Source organism: Callospermophilus lateralis, chromosome 3 (assembly GCF_048772815.1).
Source record: "Callospermophilus lateralis isolate mCalLat2 chromosome 3, mCalLat2.hap1, whole genome shotgun sequence".
Classification (NCBI taxonomy): Eukaryota; Metazoa; Chordata; class Mammalia; order Rodentia; family Sciuridae; genus Callospermophilus; species Callospermophilus lateralis.
In genome coordinates, this window is record NC_135307.1 from 76941239 (window position 1) to 76957012 (window position 15774).

The 15774-nt window shown below is 39.6% G+C and overlaps 1 protein-coding gene, 1 non-coding gene and 1 pseudogene across 7 annotated transcripts in view; 1 reads left to right on the forward strand and 2 right to left on the reverse strand.

Moving 5' to 3' along the window:
* Positions 1-3123: 3123 nt before the first annotated feature.
* LOC143393879 (pantothenate kinase 3 pseudogene) lies at positions 3124-4265 on the reverse strand (annotated as a pseudogene).
* Positions 4266-5115: 850 nt separating this feature from the next.
* LOC143395959 (U6 spliceosomal RNA) lies at positions 5116-5222 on the reverse strand. Its single transcript, XR_013090864.1, has one exon. It is a non-coding gene; the product is annotated as a U6 spliceosomal RNA (small nuclear RNA).
* Positions 5223-9651: 4429 nt separating this feature from the next.
* Positions 9652-15774, forward strand: part of Fermt2 (FERM domain containing kindlin 2) — an 81180-nt gene continuing 75057 nt past the window's right edge. For all 6 annotated transcript variants that reach the window (XM_077109153.1, XM_076850486.2, XM_076850489.2 and 3 more), the window contains exons 1-2: positions 9652-9815; positions 10195-10360. In XM_077109153.1, coding sequence (XP_076965268.1) covers positions 10204-10360 — 157 coding nt within the window. In that variant the 5' untranslated portion in view covers positions 9652-9815; positions 10195-10203. The remainder of the gene's footprint in view (positions 9816-10194; positions 10361-15774) is intronic.

Sequence of the window (15774 nt, forward strand, 5' to 3'; positions counted from 1 at the left end):
AATTTCTCTGTCCTGGATGTACTGAGATAATCTCTCAGTCACATCCTTCCTTTGTTACATCCGGCTCAGAGCTGACCTCCTGGAGGGCATCCATCAGAGCAGCACAATAACTCAATCAGCCCCACCCTCTCCTTGACTAACATCCACAGTATTTGTATATATGTGTGTATGTACGGATTTTCTCTATCCAGCTGTGCCTTTCCACTATTTTAAGATGGTCAGAGCCTTCCAAAAACCTAATCCTATCCTTGCAGATCCTTGTGTATTGCTTCTACTTTGGCAAGGAATACTCCCATCTCCTGCTGAATATTTGGGATTATTTTAGTGAGAGATCTTGGATTTGATTTTAAGCAACCATTTTTCCCTTTATATTTTCCTGAGTCTTTATTCACGCTCACATCACTGTTGTTTTGAAAAAGCATCTTTGTTTCTGCTGTACCTCCAATTTACAAATCTTATTTCATACTTTCCTTTTCCAGCAAACTTCCCCTTTTCTTCTTTAACTCCTTGAAACCTGTTCAGTCAATTCTAGAACTGTCTCCTTCAAGGTTAACAGTGACTTTTGCCAGTCATTATTCTCTCCTGAACTTTTCTGCATCATTTGATACTGCTAACCACCTTTTCTTGAAATGACTTCTTTGTTTTTTGGTTTTTTGGCTTGCTAGATACTGGACTAACCAGATTTTTTTTTTTTTCCCCCAGCTCTGATCCTTTCTTCTCTGTTAACCTTGGATGACTCTTCTTCCTGCTTCTACCCTTCTGCCTTTGGGGAGCAGTTACCCAAGAATCAGCCTCCCTTGGAGGATCAAACCATTCATTAAGGCTCTCTCTCTGTTAAGAATTTTTCTGGGTGACCTGTTCTCTCAAGCCTGATGGGCTTATTTACCTAATTGCTCGCTAAATTTTCCCTCTGGATATAATGTTTTCACCCCAAGTTCCACACTTCTTTCCCTAACCCCCAAATCAGTTGCTCTCAACATCTGTACATCCATTTCCCAGTTCAGTGGCTCCACGGTTCTTCAATCACCTAAATGTGAAAACCTTGAAACATTTCTGACATTGTTTTTTTTTTTTTTTTGACCTAAATTCAAATCTCAGTTCTTCCACATGTCAGCTGTGAGGCCTAGAAATTACACAACCAGATAGCCATCAGTTAACTTCCATTAAATAAAGATAGTAATTTATTTTTTTTTATTTTTTTTTTTAAATTTTTAATATTTATTTTTTAGTATTTATTTAGTATTTAGTATTATTTGCGGACACAACATCTTTGTTTGTATGTGGTGCTGAGTATCGAACCCGGGCCGCACGCATGCCAGGCGAGCGCGCTACCGCTTGAGCCACATCCCCAGCCCCAAAAGATAGTAATTTAATAAAAAATTTTAAAAAGTCCTCAGGGCTATCTTCAGGAACATTTAAAGTGCCCACACAGCACCTGGAACATCAGAACTACACGGAAATCTCCTCCACACCCCCTCCCCCACCCTAGCACCCCACTCCCTATTTTTTTTACATTACAAGCCACAAGGTATTTTTCTCACATCTAAGTCACATGAATGGATTCCAAACCAATCTCCTGAATTTTACACCTTGCCTCTGTTGATAAGTCATGCATCATTTTTACCAGATTAAATTTATTTGAATATTGTTTTGGTGATAGGTACCAACCTTCAAAAGGCTCTGAAATTTTCACCTCAGAGTCTCACCTCAGTCCTCCCTCATCTGACATTGCTCTGTACTCACTCCCCTTCCCCCCTCCCACCCCCAGCCGTTCAGGGCATTTTTTCCTTCTCCTGGCCACAACCCCAACCCCCCAAAAGCCCACCTCTTAATACCACCACCTTGGAGCGTAGGATTTCAACATATGAATATTTGGCAGGGACATATATTCAGACCATAGCACATGGTAACCCCATGTTAACTTTTCGAGAAACTGCCAAGCTGTTTTTCAAGCAACCAATATTTTGCAGCAATGTAGAAGAGTTGTCATTTCTCCAGATATTAGCACTTAATAGTGTTATCTTTTTTGTTATGGTTATTCTTGTGTGTATAAAGTGTTACCTCATTGGGCTTTAATTTGCATTTCCCTGATGACTAATGATGAACATCTTTTTTTTTTTTTTAATTTAAACTACAATTGCTTTTATTACCAAATGTAGGAAACACTGATTCTTTTATAATTCTGCAATACTGCCTCAGACTCCCAACATTTGAAAACACCCATTTAGAATAAATATGATTCTGTTGTTGTTTGTAATAGAATAAAATCTTTAGCTTTCATGGTTCATATTAAATAAGCAATGTGTTAACTTTGGACATGATAATTTAGTGGTAAAAACAGCACAGAACTATTGATTCACTCAAATCATATTCCATTTGAATAGTCTAAGTACTTCATCAGATTCCAAAATAAGTAAACTTTCAATTTAAAGATACAAACATTTCAATGTATTGATTAAATTAAAAACACAGAAAGTGTGATGTCACCAGACAGGTGCATTTTCCAAGATTCATTCTGAAATTCAGGGTAACATGTAATAACAGTATTTTAGTTAAATAAATGACATTTGAGGAAAGTTATACTTCTGGGCAAAGATCACATAGAACATGCTTTTTTAAGGAAGATGTGTTAGAAAAACTACAATAATTAATATCTCCTTAACATTTCTAAAATCACATAAAATCATCATCTCTGATTGCCATTACAATAAATTTTCATACTGGGGATATTACCGTCTGCTCACTAGTCATCAAAATGCATAAAACAGATTCAAAACAAATATTCAAAATTAATTATTCTTCATAAGTGAAACATTTCTGAGACTTTAAGATTCATGTCTTGAGCATATAGTACTAAATGCTGGCTACATAAAATAAATAGAAAATCTTTCTGGGAGGAAGCTCAATAATTAGGCTAAATTGCATTTAAAGAACACTGGCTATATACAGAAGGGAAAACACTTCAACAATACTTCATGTTGCAGAGCTCTCTCTTTTAATATGGCATTCATGAGCTTTCCATTCTGACATTTAAAATTAACAGGAATAGTGAAATTCTTTTATTCTTTGGTTCCCAAGGACAAATAATGCAGTTACAAAGCCTCTGGTTTTAGTTCCTCTTGGATGACATTCATTAGCAGAAAAATTTCTGATGCTTCAGCTTAAGTTTGGCAGCCCAAGAAGTGCACCAACTGCTCCAAAGTATCCCTCATGTTCTAGAAACAATGCTTTCAATTGACCTTTGGACCAGTAATCCAGTGCATATGCCAAAAGTTTCATTGACAGAGTATTGACACGTAAAAAGTTTCCAACAAAGACAACTCTGTTTATTTTCTCATTTACAGCTCACATTCGTGCCACAGAGCCAATATTATTGGTGATAGTGACTAAAGTAGCTCTTGCCAGAACTTTTTTACTAACAGATTCTCGCTTCTCCTTATAAATCATATTTCTAAAACTAGACATGACAATCCAACCTGGTAGACCAAATCTTTCATAATCTCCTTCATAAATAACACGGACCAGTTTGTCAGCTTGGGTCTGTTGCCTTTGGATGCCATTTCAAAGCCCTCTTCAAAACTTTCACAGCCAGTCAGTAAACTGCATAAACCAAGAAAAGTACCCCCTCCAAGGCTTGTCCCAGTCACTCATTCATAGTTATCTTTGGAGTGGACTGCTAAAATACTGACTCCTGAACCAATGTTCACCACCAGCAATGGATAGGGATCATCCACATTAAAAGGCATCTTTTGGCATCTCTCAGGTTCTGAGGCATTAGTAAAATAATAGCATTCTGCTTGTCCATTGAAACTGACAGAATCTATATACAACAAGCCCTTTACAAGGCAGTCAAGTTCATCCAGTTTGTGCAGGTGGAAGTTTCCAATTACAAGTTTTCAAACTTGTAAGCACCACCTCCTGTAGTGTAGCACACAGCACCATTTGTAATGTTGATAAGTTTTTGTCTCTTCCCATTTGGATAAAAGTAGACAGGTCATGGGTTGGAAATCTGATAAAGTGCAAGTTCCCTCTTCGGCCAAAAAGTGTTGATTTCTTCAGTTCAAGGTATACATCCCAAATGCCAGTGGATCCATATGCTACATTAGAAGTCAAATGTTTCCAAATACTTTTTAAGCTCTCAATTTCCTCTGTTCTTCCTCTGGTGTGATATCAATAGGTTCAAAATATGAGAGTTTTACTAGAGTTCCCCCAATGTCCATGGCAAACCATGGGGAAGAGGGTTTCTTGGCATCCTTGATCTTCATGGCCTCCACCTGAGGGGCAAGAGGAAGGCTGGGGTCCGGAGCTGGGGAAGAGCAGCGGCAACTTGGGAGCTGGCAGGGCCACGCTGCGGCCGGTTCCTCTGATGAACATCTTTTTATGTGCTTATTGGCCATTCATATATCTTCTTTGGAGAATTGTCTACTTATAGTCTTTGACCATTTTTAATTGATTTTTTTTTTTTTGGTAAAGTTGTAAAAAACTTGTAAAAAGAACTTTATATATTCTAGATAAAAACCTCTTAAAATATTTATGATTTGCAAATATTTTTTTTCTGATTCTGAGGGTTTTTTCACATTTTTATGCCATCACTTGACATATGACATAATTTTGTTTTATAAAATTCAATTTAACTAGCTTTTTAGTTTTGTTGTTGTTGTTGTTATTGTTGTTGCCTATGCTTTGATGTCTTATCTAAGAAGCCACTGTCTAATCCAAGGTTGTAAAGTCCTGTTTAGTCCTGTTTTCTTCTAAGAATTTTATAGTCTTACCCATTGTTAGCAAATTTTTGTATAAGGTGTGAGGTAGTGGTCTCATTTCACTTTTTGTATGTAGATATCCTTTCTGAGGTTTTTAAATATAAGCCTTCTGCATTAGACAGATGTTCCTTAAGAGCTCACCGTATATGTTACACATCTAAATATTTATCTCAGTGTCCAACACCGCTAAGCACAATTAATTACCATGTTGTTGTGACAGTGTGTGAACATTTCACATTTTTGTCAAGGTTCAGACTATTTCACAAGATATCCTGGTGTTTAAACTTACAAAAAGGTACCACCCTAAATGATTTTTTATTTTTATTTATTTATTTATTTATTTATTTTTTTTTTTAAAAATATGGAACGCTTCACGAATTTGCGTGTCATCCTTGCGCAGGGGCCATGCTAATCTTCTCTGTATCGTTCCAATTTTAGTATATGTGCTGCCGAAGCGAGCACCCTAAATGATTTTTTAAATAAAAACCTTTCTGTGACTAAAGTAGTAAATGTAAGCAGTGTGTTTCTTTCCCCTTGAAGCGGAGATTTCATTGTTATCTCAGAGTCCTTCTCTTGATATGTGTGAAAACAGACGTATGCTGACCAAATCTTCCTTGTTTCTCGGTTCATCAGTCTTATTTTTTTGTTGTTGCTTTTGCTTTTTTACAGGGACCGACCCTTTCTATCAAAACTGGCTCTGAAGCCTTCCATCACATTCTTGGTTCATACCCCACTCCCCTTGATTTCTGCCTCCTTGGTAGCTTCATTGGTGTGTTCCATTTTTGGCAATCCCCAAAACAAAGAAAGAATTCTGCTCACCTGGTGCTTGACAGGAATAACTCATTATATTTCATTTCGCTGACTTCATATCAAATTTTTAGTGCTCCCCACATTCATACTTATACAAAATTTCTCTTATTTTTCTCCTACCTCCAACCTCTCTCCTTCTTTCAAACCCAGTGATTGTATTTTGTATTAATCTTTTAGAAAGAAACATTTTAAAGCACAGCAGAAGTAGAATCCAGAAAAAAACTGAAGTCAAATTGAGGATCAGCAAGCCCCAGGGCTGCATTTGACGGCAGATCTGTGAGGTATCATTTGGTCTAAATCTAAGTCCAGTGCTTGGGACCTTATTTGGATATTGCTGCTTTCAATGCTTGAACTGTTCTTCCAAACACTGGAGTTCTCGGCTACTTTTCAGTATGATGTAAGTACCACAATTATTGCATGTCTTAGAGTTTTTCTAGTGGGGGATTTCAGATAAGATTCTACATTTAAATGCATTTGAAATGTTAGGTGGAGGTAAACATTTAAGAAATGTACTTGAAGACCTTACTAGATAAAATAGAAGAAAAAATTCCTAGTTTCAGAGACTTGAGACTGGCTTCTCTTTAATGCTCAAAGCAAGTAGTAATTTGTAAAGCCCAGCCACACCCATGCTAATCTAATTATTTCTCCAGTGGGACTTCACTTGGGTCCCTAAGTCCCTGGGTATCACATTGTTTATGTATCCTGCTGGCATCACAACTAATAAAATTTCTTCTAAAGGTATAATTGAGCTAGTTCAAATTATAAGAAATAGAGCAGTTGTTTGCAATGGTAAACCCCCATCACTACTTGTAGAAACATTCATTCTGTAGAAGTAGTTTAATGATAGAAGAGTAGGGTGGTAGGGGTTGGGGCTGGGGCTCAGCGGTAGAGCACGCCTCTCTCATGTGTGAAGCCCTGGGTTCGATCCTCAGTACCATATAAATAAAATAAAAAGGTATTGTGTCCACCTACAACTAAAAAAATAAATAAATAAAAAGAAGAGTAGAGTAGTAGGCACTAAGGTAGAGGGATGTTTAGAAAGTAACTCTTACTGGAAAGTAAGAAAATGACCATATTGTGAAAATTGATTCTTAAAACTGGCTTCTGAGCCATGACAGTTAACTTCAGTGACTTTGTCAAGGGAGAGGCAATATTCAGAAAGGACATAGATATTTTTGTTTCTATAAAAGTATGTTTAAGAAGCTGCAGTTACCAGGAGCTTACTGGAACACAGATCATTAAGGTACAATTCTTAGGCTCATACCTAGTTCCATTTCAAATCTCTATCCTACCCTCCTAGGCCTCAAACCTCCATCCATCCCCTGACCTTTTTCTTGTTTTGTGCCACTTAGAATGTTTGCTATCTCATCCTTATACATTGGCATAAATCTTTTGGGCATAAGGTGAGGAAATTTATTAAAAAAACAGGTGAATTTAAAAAGTGGAATTATCCCCAATAATGAGATATCTCCACCAGTGCGGGAAGCCGTTCTCCAACGTGATTGGGCACCTCCCTGATTGGATGTGAGGCGTTCTGGCTAAACGACGTTGGAACTAATCCCCACCCTCTCTAGGTGCGGGAGCCCATCCGTGTGGGGGTGTGACTGACCATTGACCCTGAGACCAATCACTGACCCTGACCTTGGAATGCTGTCCCCCTCGACCTTCATTGGATGGAATTTTCCCCTGAATTTCTTGTTCCCCAATAAAAGGCCACTCCCTGGTGCTCCTGCTCTCTCCCTCTCTTCTAATAGTGGCTCTAGGCAGGAGCCCGAGGGTGGCTGGAGGCAGGAGCCCGAGGGAGAGCATGTCTCAGACCTGGTCAAAGAAAAAGGTAGATTGAGTTTTGTGTGTTTATTTTGATCTCACTAGTTAACTTCTATGCTACAAACCTCTTGTATGAAGCCAGTGTGCTGGTCGCCCAGTGGATACCAGATAAACTTGCTCCTACTGATTCTTTGACTGACATTTGTGTTGACTTGGTACACATTTTCCATTTTCTTTGTACCCAGCTATTTGTAAATTTGTGGACAATGCAAAGACTTTGTAGTTCCTATTCTCAAAAAAACTCAAAAAACTTTATTTAGGAATACTGAAAAACAGAAAAGGAAACCTCTGGAAATTCTGGCCAAGACTCCAGTAGTTGCTCTATCCATCATGTCCATCATTGTGAATGTAATGTAATGCACAAAAATTGTGATACTGGATGCAATTCTTGATGGTGATAGAAAAGTTCTAGATTCAGAGTTTTTGAATTTGTTCAAAGGATAGAAGAAAAAAAATCTCCCATGATCTCAACACCTAGATAAACATTTTGATGTATTTTCTTCCAGTCTTTTTCTCTGCTTATTTAAACAGGTAAGCTCTTGGTTTTACAGCTACATGTACAGTTTTGTATGGTTTTTATCCTAACAAGCAATTCTCTTTTATTAAAAAACATTTCCCTATATATTTTCTACACCATAATTTATTACATAAACACTCTTTCCTGCCTGGACACTCATATTGTTTCCAAGTGAATGGAACATTCCTGAGTAGAAATAATTGGAGAGTGGTATGGTTAGAGAGAAGGCATCAGTTTCTCCATGATGACTGGCTAAAATCACTATTGTGGTTTCCCCTATTTGTGTGTGTGTGTGTGTGTGTGTGTGTGTGTGCGCGCGCGCGCGCGCAACCTCTGACTTCTGACTACAAGTCCTTGCTTTCATTCCGTTAAGGGTCCCACCCCTTTCTTGAGTCTCTACTCTTCTTTCCCAGTTGCATTGATAAACAAAGGGTTATTTGCGTGGGGGATTCTCCTTCCAAGTATTTGGGACAACTCAAAAAGACCACCAGCCTTTTAAAATTGGGGTTTTGTATCTTATGTTAAAAGGGTTTTGTTTGTGGCATTCTCCTCCCCTCTCCGGGGCATTTGGAGCAAAGGTCCCCCCCCCCCCCGTTTTTAAATAGTACCCTCAACTTAGGGTTGTGACAGTATGGGGAGTGGAAGTAAAGTGGGAAGCTGAAGGACCTTTTTCTCCATCACTAATCAGTCTTCAACAGGTAGTTTTTTCTTCCCCGTTGGTGGGCACCGTTTCAGAGCTATTAAAATTCCTTCAAGGTGTGGCTGAGGACCTTAAGACTTTTAGATCTAAATTGCGGGTAAAAATGCACAAATACCTACTGACAGCTGGAAAGGCTGGGGAAGAGATTTCTAAGTAAAACCCACAGCACCCAGGGCTTTTCTCCCCTCAAATAAGAGCGTCGAAGGAATTATTTGACTCGCATCTGGTTGGAGATTCCCTCCGAATGGGTTAAGAATGCAGGCAAACTTCTGGGAGTCCCGTAGGAGTTGCTGATTGGGCCCGGTCATTGCTGGCAAAGCAATTTTTGTACTTCACCTCCCTCTGGGTTTTCTCATTCTTTTGTGAGATGTTCATGGAGTTGGCTTGGGCATTTACCTTTTAAAGTTTATACAACCCAAACTCCTCTCTCCAACTACCGGGGTGCAGCACCTCTGGCCACCCCGAGACTTTTGGACTCACTCCAGGCGTGGGGAAGGGGCGGGAGGACTTTGTTCCCCGAAAATGACTTTGCCCTGGGAATTTCCTGTGGCTCTTTCTCACGGACAAGCCCCCTACTCCCGCTGGAAGTACAGACACACTGCTGCGTGCCCCCTCCTTCCCGGACCCCGCGCGCGGAAAGACGCGCCAGCCGCCCACCCGCGCCCTGGAGGAGGCCGCCGGCGCTCCCCTCGCTCCCCCTCCTCAGGTCCCGCAGCTGAGAGCCCGGATGTTGGATTCAGTCCCTGCGCTAGGTCCTTATTTCCATAAAAGGGCAGCACTCCGCAGGGCTGAGATTGCCGCCGCTGGCGCCCCCCGCCTCCCCCGCGCAGCTCCCACCCCGCGGCGCGCGCCGCCGCCCAGCCCGTCCCCCGGGTCCTCGCAGACCCCTCCCGAAGGGCGGCAGCAGGGAGGGCGGTGGAGGGCGTGAGGCCGGCGGGCGGCCCTGGGCTGCTCTGCGCAACGGCGGAGGAGGGGCAGGCGCGCCTAACCCGTGCTGGACTGGGCTGAGGGGCGGGGAGAGAGGGGTGGAGCGCGGGGAGCCTGGCGAGGGGCAGCCACGACGGGACTCCATTAGCAGCTCGGGCCGGGAGGCAGCGCTTCGCTGGCTGAGGAGCGCAAGGCGGACGCCGCTGCCCCGTTAGCCGCCGCCCCCGCGCCTGCTGCCGCGCCAGCCCCGGCCGGGGAGCGCGAGGACCGCGCGGTGAGGGGCCGGCTCGGGTGGGCTCCGAGGGAGCGCGGGTGGGGAAAGGAGTGCGCAGCCCCAGGCGGCGTTTTCCCCGGCCGAGGTGCTGTAGGCCGGCAGGCGGCAGGTGAAGCCGCTGCGGTCCGCTAGGCGGGAGCCGTGTGGGGTGGGCGGTTGGGTGGCGCCGGGGTCGCCGGGGCCGGGCAGGGCAGGGGCGCGGGCGCCGGCGCCGAGTGCAGCCGACAGCCTGGTCCCGCTGCCTTCGCTCCCCGAGTCTGCGCGAAATCCCCGTGCCTTCCACGTTCTCCCACCCTACGGCCGACTCCTCCAGTTCAGTGGGATTTGTCTTCCTTTGGGGGAGTGACGCTTACGAAAGCCACTTCCTTTGCGCTCGCAGGAAGGAGCCATGGCTCTGGATGGGATAAGGATGCCAGATGGCTGCTACGCGGATGGGACGTGGGAACTGAGTGTCCATGTGACAGACCTGAACCGCGATGTCACCCTGAGAGTGACCGGGGAGGTGCACATCGGAGGGGTGATGCTTAAGTTGGTGGAAAAACTCGGTGAGTTGTGTGTCCCAACCGCGTCAAAGTAACGACTTCCCAGAACGGGGGGGAGGGGTGGAGATGAAAGACGGGGGGAGGGGCGGGTTTTGGAAAACTTGGCATCCCGCAAATGTTTTCTTTCTTTCCTTTTTTTTTATGTGAAAATCTGTCAGTATTTAAGCAAATAACCTGTTTCCCTTTGCATCTTGTTTTGTTACTCTGAATGTTCATAAAGTAGCGTTTTGAGTCTCCCAATTATATGCTTAATTATGTAGTAACGGGAGGCAAGGGAATCCCTAATTCTTTTCATTTGCTGACTTCACGTTAAAAGTAATGAGAATAGTATGCAAGTATATTTTGATAGGGTGATGTTATACATTTCTTCACTGTACCTCAATGTTGGTGGCTTTGGTATTGAGGATAATGCACGACCCATTTAAGAAAAGTACGGGAAATGTGGAACTACAGTAGTCAATATGAAGTTTCTGTATTTGAACCACTACGTGATGGAGTGCATTAAAATGTTCCAGTCATCCACTCTTACAAGGGGTGGGGCAGTGGTTCACAGACTTGGTATCTAGTCCGTGCTCCAAGTAAGCTATTTCTAGCATTCAGTTTTGTATTAGTAACAAACCAGTGAAAGAACTCTGTTAGACAGCAAATTTTATTTAACTGGTTCGTGGTTGACAGTATTTTCTTGAGTACAAATATATGCTGGATTGATTCTAACTCAGTTTTAAATAATGGGAGAAGAAGAAAATTTTGCACCATACATTATGTTTGTGATGGAAACCATTTTCAGCTGGAAGAATCAACTAAATAGATGAGATGGGTCATTTTATCTCAAAAAATGCTTAGAGGACTGCCTTCCTGAGCTTTAAAATCCCTTCTGTATATAATGCAGTTGTGATAAGGTGGAATGTGTGGTATTGTCTTTTTAGGTTGGGGCTTTTTGTTTTGCTTTTTAAAACCACATTCTTAAAGTCACTCTAGTAAAGCAGTTATTTAGTAGAAATGTATTTCCTACCAAGGGAGTATTGTATACTTAACCATGTAAACTTACTGAAATAGCAGTCCAATACAGTTTGCAAAACAAGATGGAATTCATTTAGTTGGACCTGCTTTGTACCCCTGCAGGAGGTTTAATTATTGAAGGACCAACTAGAAGCTCCTTACAGGATAGACTCCTCCTTAGGACTATGCATTTATTGTTTGGATCCCTAAGACATAGCTCAGGAAAGAGGGAGCTCCTAGATAACTCTTTAAAAATTAGATTTTGCTAGTTTACCCAATTAATTGTTAACAGTTTTTTATCTGATGTTAATAAATCAATCACTGTTCACAAAATATTTATGAACCTTTTTTTGTCCAACACTGGTGTGAAAGTATTTAAGGAAGAAAATAAGTATAATTGCTTATGTTTCCTTTGTTCTCCAAAGAAAACAAGCTTTCATGTCAGAGATTGCCTTATATTTAATAAGTGGACCTTATCAATGTAACTTCAATAGATTTTTTTTTATATTGCAAAAAAAGTGCTGTTGAAGGTGAGTGCAACAACTTAAAATTCTAGAAAGCCAGGCTTTAATGAATAAATAATGATTTCTACTATATTAAATTACATTGATTATAACTGTTTATTATGAAATCACAGAAATATAGAGAATACACCATTTATAGATAGAATTGATGTTAATTTTAAGTGACTGTGATCATAATTCAATGCTGGTGTGTTTTAATTTTTTTATGCAGAGAAAAGAAGCCTAATAGGATAGGATGTGCTTTGTTTATGGAAACTGCATCTTTTTGAATTGAACCAGTACTGATTCCTTCTGTATAGAAAGTGCTTGCTTTTTCAGCACAAATCTGACTTTTCTGTGTGGTGAAAATAGAGCTAAATGGTTTTTTGCCCTTATTTTTAGGATTAGGTAATTTTTAAAAAAGCTATTTTGTTACCTGTTGGCAGATAGTAGAGGAGAAATTTAGTTAGGGCCGCCTGGAAAACATCCACAAATGAGGCTAGTCAAATTAGAAAAGAATTTTGTAGTTTTTCAGGTTTGCCTGAAACTGGAATGGCCTGCCCTGGGAAGTCCTGAGTTGTATCACTTGATGGTATTAAAGGGCAGACTGGATGGCTTCTTGTCAATAGTGGCTAAAGTAAATCAAAGCAGCTTACAGAGGATAGGTAAGAGGTAGAGATCATGGTAAGAATAAGGTGGCACAGGGTTTGGTATCTCAGGATTACAAAGCAGTGATGGACAATTAGTAAAATCAGGCTTCTATGGCTATGGAGCGGGTAATGATCGAAGGTATGGGAGGCAGTGTTCCCTTGTATCTTCAGTCTCCACGCTGCCTATCTGGTACCCTTCTCGATCTCATGAGAGGGTGTATGAATACCAAACGCATTATGTATTAGGTTATCTTCCTGTATAATATTCGGTGGTAGCAGTTCCCTGAGTTGCTGGGTGGGCTGGGTGCCATGACTCGCACCTATGATCCCTGAGATCTCAGGATGACCCCTCCTTTCAACATGATATAAAATTTCATGTGCAAGGGCTGGGGATGTGGCTCAAGCGGTAGTGCGCTCGCCTGGCATGCGTGCGACCTGGGTTCGATCCTCAGCACCACATACAAACAAAGATGTTGTGTCCGCTGAAAACTAGAAAATAAAAATATTGGAAAAACTCTCTCTCTCTCTCTCTCTCCCCCTCCCTCTCTCCCTCTCACTCTCTGTTTAAAAAAAAAAAAAAATTCATGTGCACATGTGGAAGTTTCAGGGAAGAGGCTACTTTGCTTTTATTAGATTCTCAAACATGCCTGTGATCAAAATGATTATGACACAACTATACAGTTTAGTCCTTGAGTGTCAGTTTTATTGTGAGGCTACAGTGTTCATCCCAGACTGGGACATTGTAATTCAGACAAAAATTTAACTAATGCTTTCTTAGTATGTGTTGGTGATATCTTTGTATTTAGTTATAATTTTACAAAGAACTTTTGCATTTCAGGTTAAGATCATTAAAATACAATTCTTAGTTTATACTAATTCAAAGATCTGAAATGTCTTTTATAACTCTTAGTGTGAACTCATTTGTCATTTTGCATTGACTTTTTAAAAGAAAATTAAAAGTATGTTATATTCTACAAATAAGTGATCTTTAGGGAATTATATCTGCTACAAAAGAAACTTTCATTTGTGGCAGTCTAGGATAGTTTTAGACAAATGATTTTATCATTGATCTCCTCAATGCTATACCTCATCCTGAAAATGAAAAATTGTTATTTTCATCTATTTTTAAAAAATCAATATTGAGAGCTTTAAATAGAAGTTTTAAATTTCACTGCAGTTTTTTGTTTAAAACAAATTTTAAACATAATGTTTTTAAAGAAAAAGTTAAAATATTAATCATTAAGCATAAGGATTAAAAACATAAAAGTCAAAGAATAAAATTTAAAATTAATTGTATTCAAAAATAAATTTTGTAAGGAAGGGGCCCAATTTTATAGGAATCCTCTGGAAATCATTGAGAAGTATTAAAACAATTCCACACAGTGGGTTCAGAGCTTAAGTAACAGAGAAAATTCTAAATGTCAAAGAAATGCTTAGTTTTACTATTTACTGGATTTTTTCACTGAGTTTTTATATTACTTTATAAAATTATTTTCTTAAAACTTGAGTATGCAGTTGAATTTCTACTTTTCTATAAAAATTCATTTTAAATGGAAAGTAAGGAATTTATAATAATATGGTGCTTACTGAATGGAAGACTTCACTGCTTAAATCTGAGAAATTGACTAGATGACTTCTGAATTTCTTATAGCACTGATTCTATGAGTAGGAGGAATGTTGAAATTGGGTTAGATCAGTGTAAGTAAAATAGAGGGGGAAAATGCCATTCAGGGGACTCAGGAGTAACTAAAAAGAAATATATGGAGTTGATTTAGAAAAATTGAGGGTTATGTTTCGAGTGTGGCCTTTAGAAAGAAGTCATCCCTTCTTTAAAATGCATCATATCCTTGTCATATAATAACGAAATAAAATGTGTTGGCGTTCCGTGATTAAATTAGGCTGTGAGGTTAGCACATATGACCTAAAAAAGAAATTTTAATAAAATAATCATTAAAAAATTTTAAAGTGATTGTTAAGTATGGTGTATATTCTTTGCCTCTCATAGAAGTGCAAAATAGTTAGTTTTTTCTTCAGGAACTGCAAAAATAAGTTTCTTTAGTTGAACATCAGATGGAGAAAGTTGGCTTACATTAGGACACACACACATACTTTAATACTAGGATCAGCTTGACAGGATGCACTGAGGGGGAGAGGCATGTGAAACTAACTAGACAGCTCCCTTCTCATAGTTGGGCTTAGTGCTCCCTGGGGAATGCCTATGCTTATTTAATGGAGTAGCATGTATGTTATTGAAATCCTCTGCTTTTCCCTTTGAGGGCTATGGTTGAATTCATGGAAATTAAATCATAATGCAGCCTTTCTGCATTCATGGTGAAATTAAGTTTGTAAGAAAAATTTAAAAATCTTTGAGGATAGAAGAAACATTAAATGGTAAAATTATATTAAAGTGAATTGAGTTTAGTTAAATCTGTTAGCAAGCTTACTCAGTATTTCAAACACTGTAAATGATCCATAGGAACTAAATATTGAATTTTATGTTTCTTAAAAATAGCTCCTTAAAAATGGAGGACAGTACATAAATTTTAATATCCTGAAAGCACCTAATAAAATACAAACTATTCCTGGATACATATTGCTGCTTACCACCCCCACCCCCACCCCCACCCCGCCCCACCATATTTTATACCCAGTTTTTAATATAAAATAGAAGTGGGCTAAGTGCCATAACTCATGCCTATAATCCTTCTGGAAGCTGAGGCAGGAAGATCAAAAAGTTTGACACCAGCCTGGGCAGCTACTTAGCATGACCCTGTCTCAAAATAAAAGGACGGGGAGCGTGCCTCAGTGGTAGAAGGTCTTTGGGTTCATAAATAAAGTACTGTTTGATTCTAACTCAGGTTAATTTATTATAGAGACATTGAAAAGAATAACTGTTTTATTCAGTTACAAAAGACTTTATTGGAAACATCTTAATAGCTTTTGAAGAAAATTTTGAAATTGAAATTTTTTGAAGAAAATAAGTTTTGCCTTGTATCTTCAATTTTTTAAACTTTCTAAAGTTAAGAATAATTCACTGAGCACCCTAATTATTTAGATCACTTGTTAGCATTTTGACATTTGATTTCTCTATGTGTAGTCATTATGCATCTTTTGAAGCCATTTGAGTAACTTATAGACATAACTTTTCATCCCTAAATTCTTAAATATGTGAAACCTTAAGAACTAAGACATTCTCCTATATTGTGTACTTACCAAATTCCAGAAATTTAACATTGATTTAGTACTACTATCTAATATGCATCTG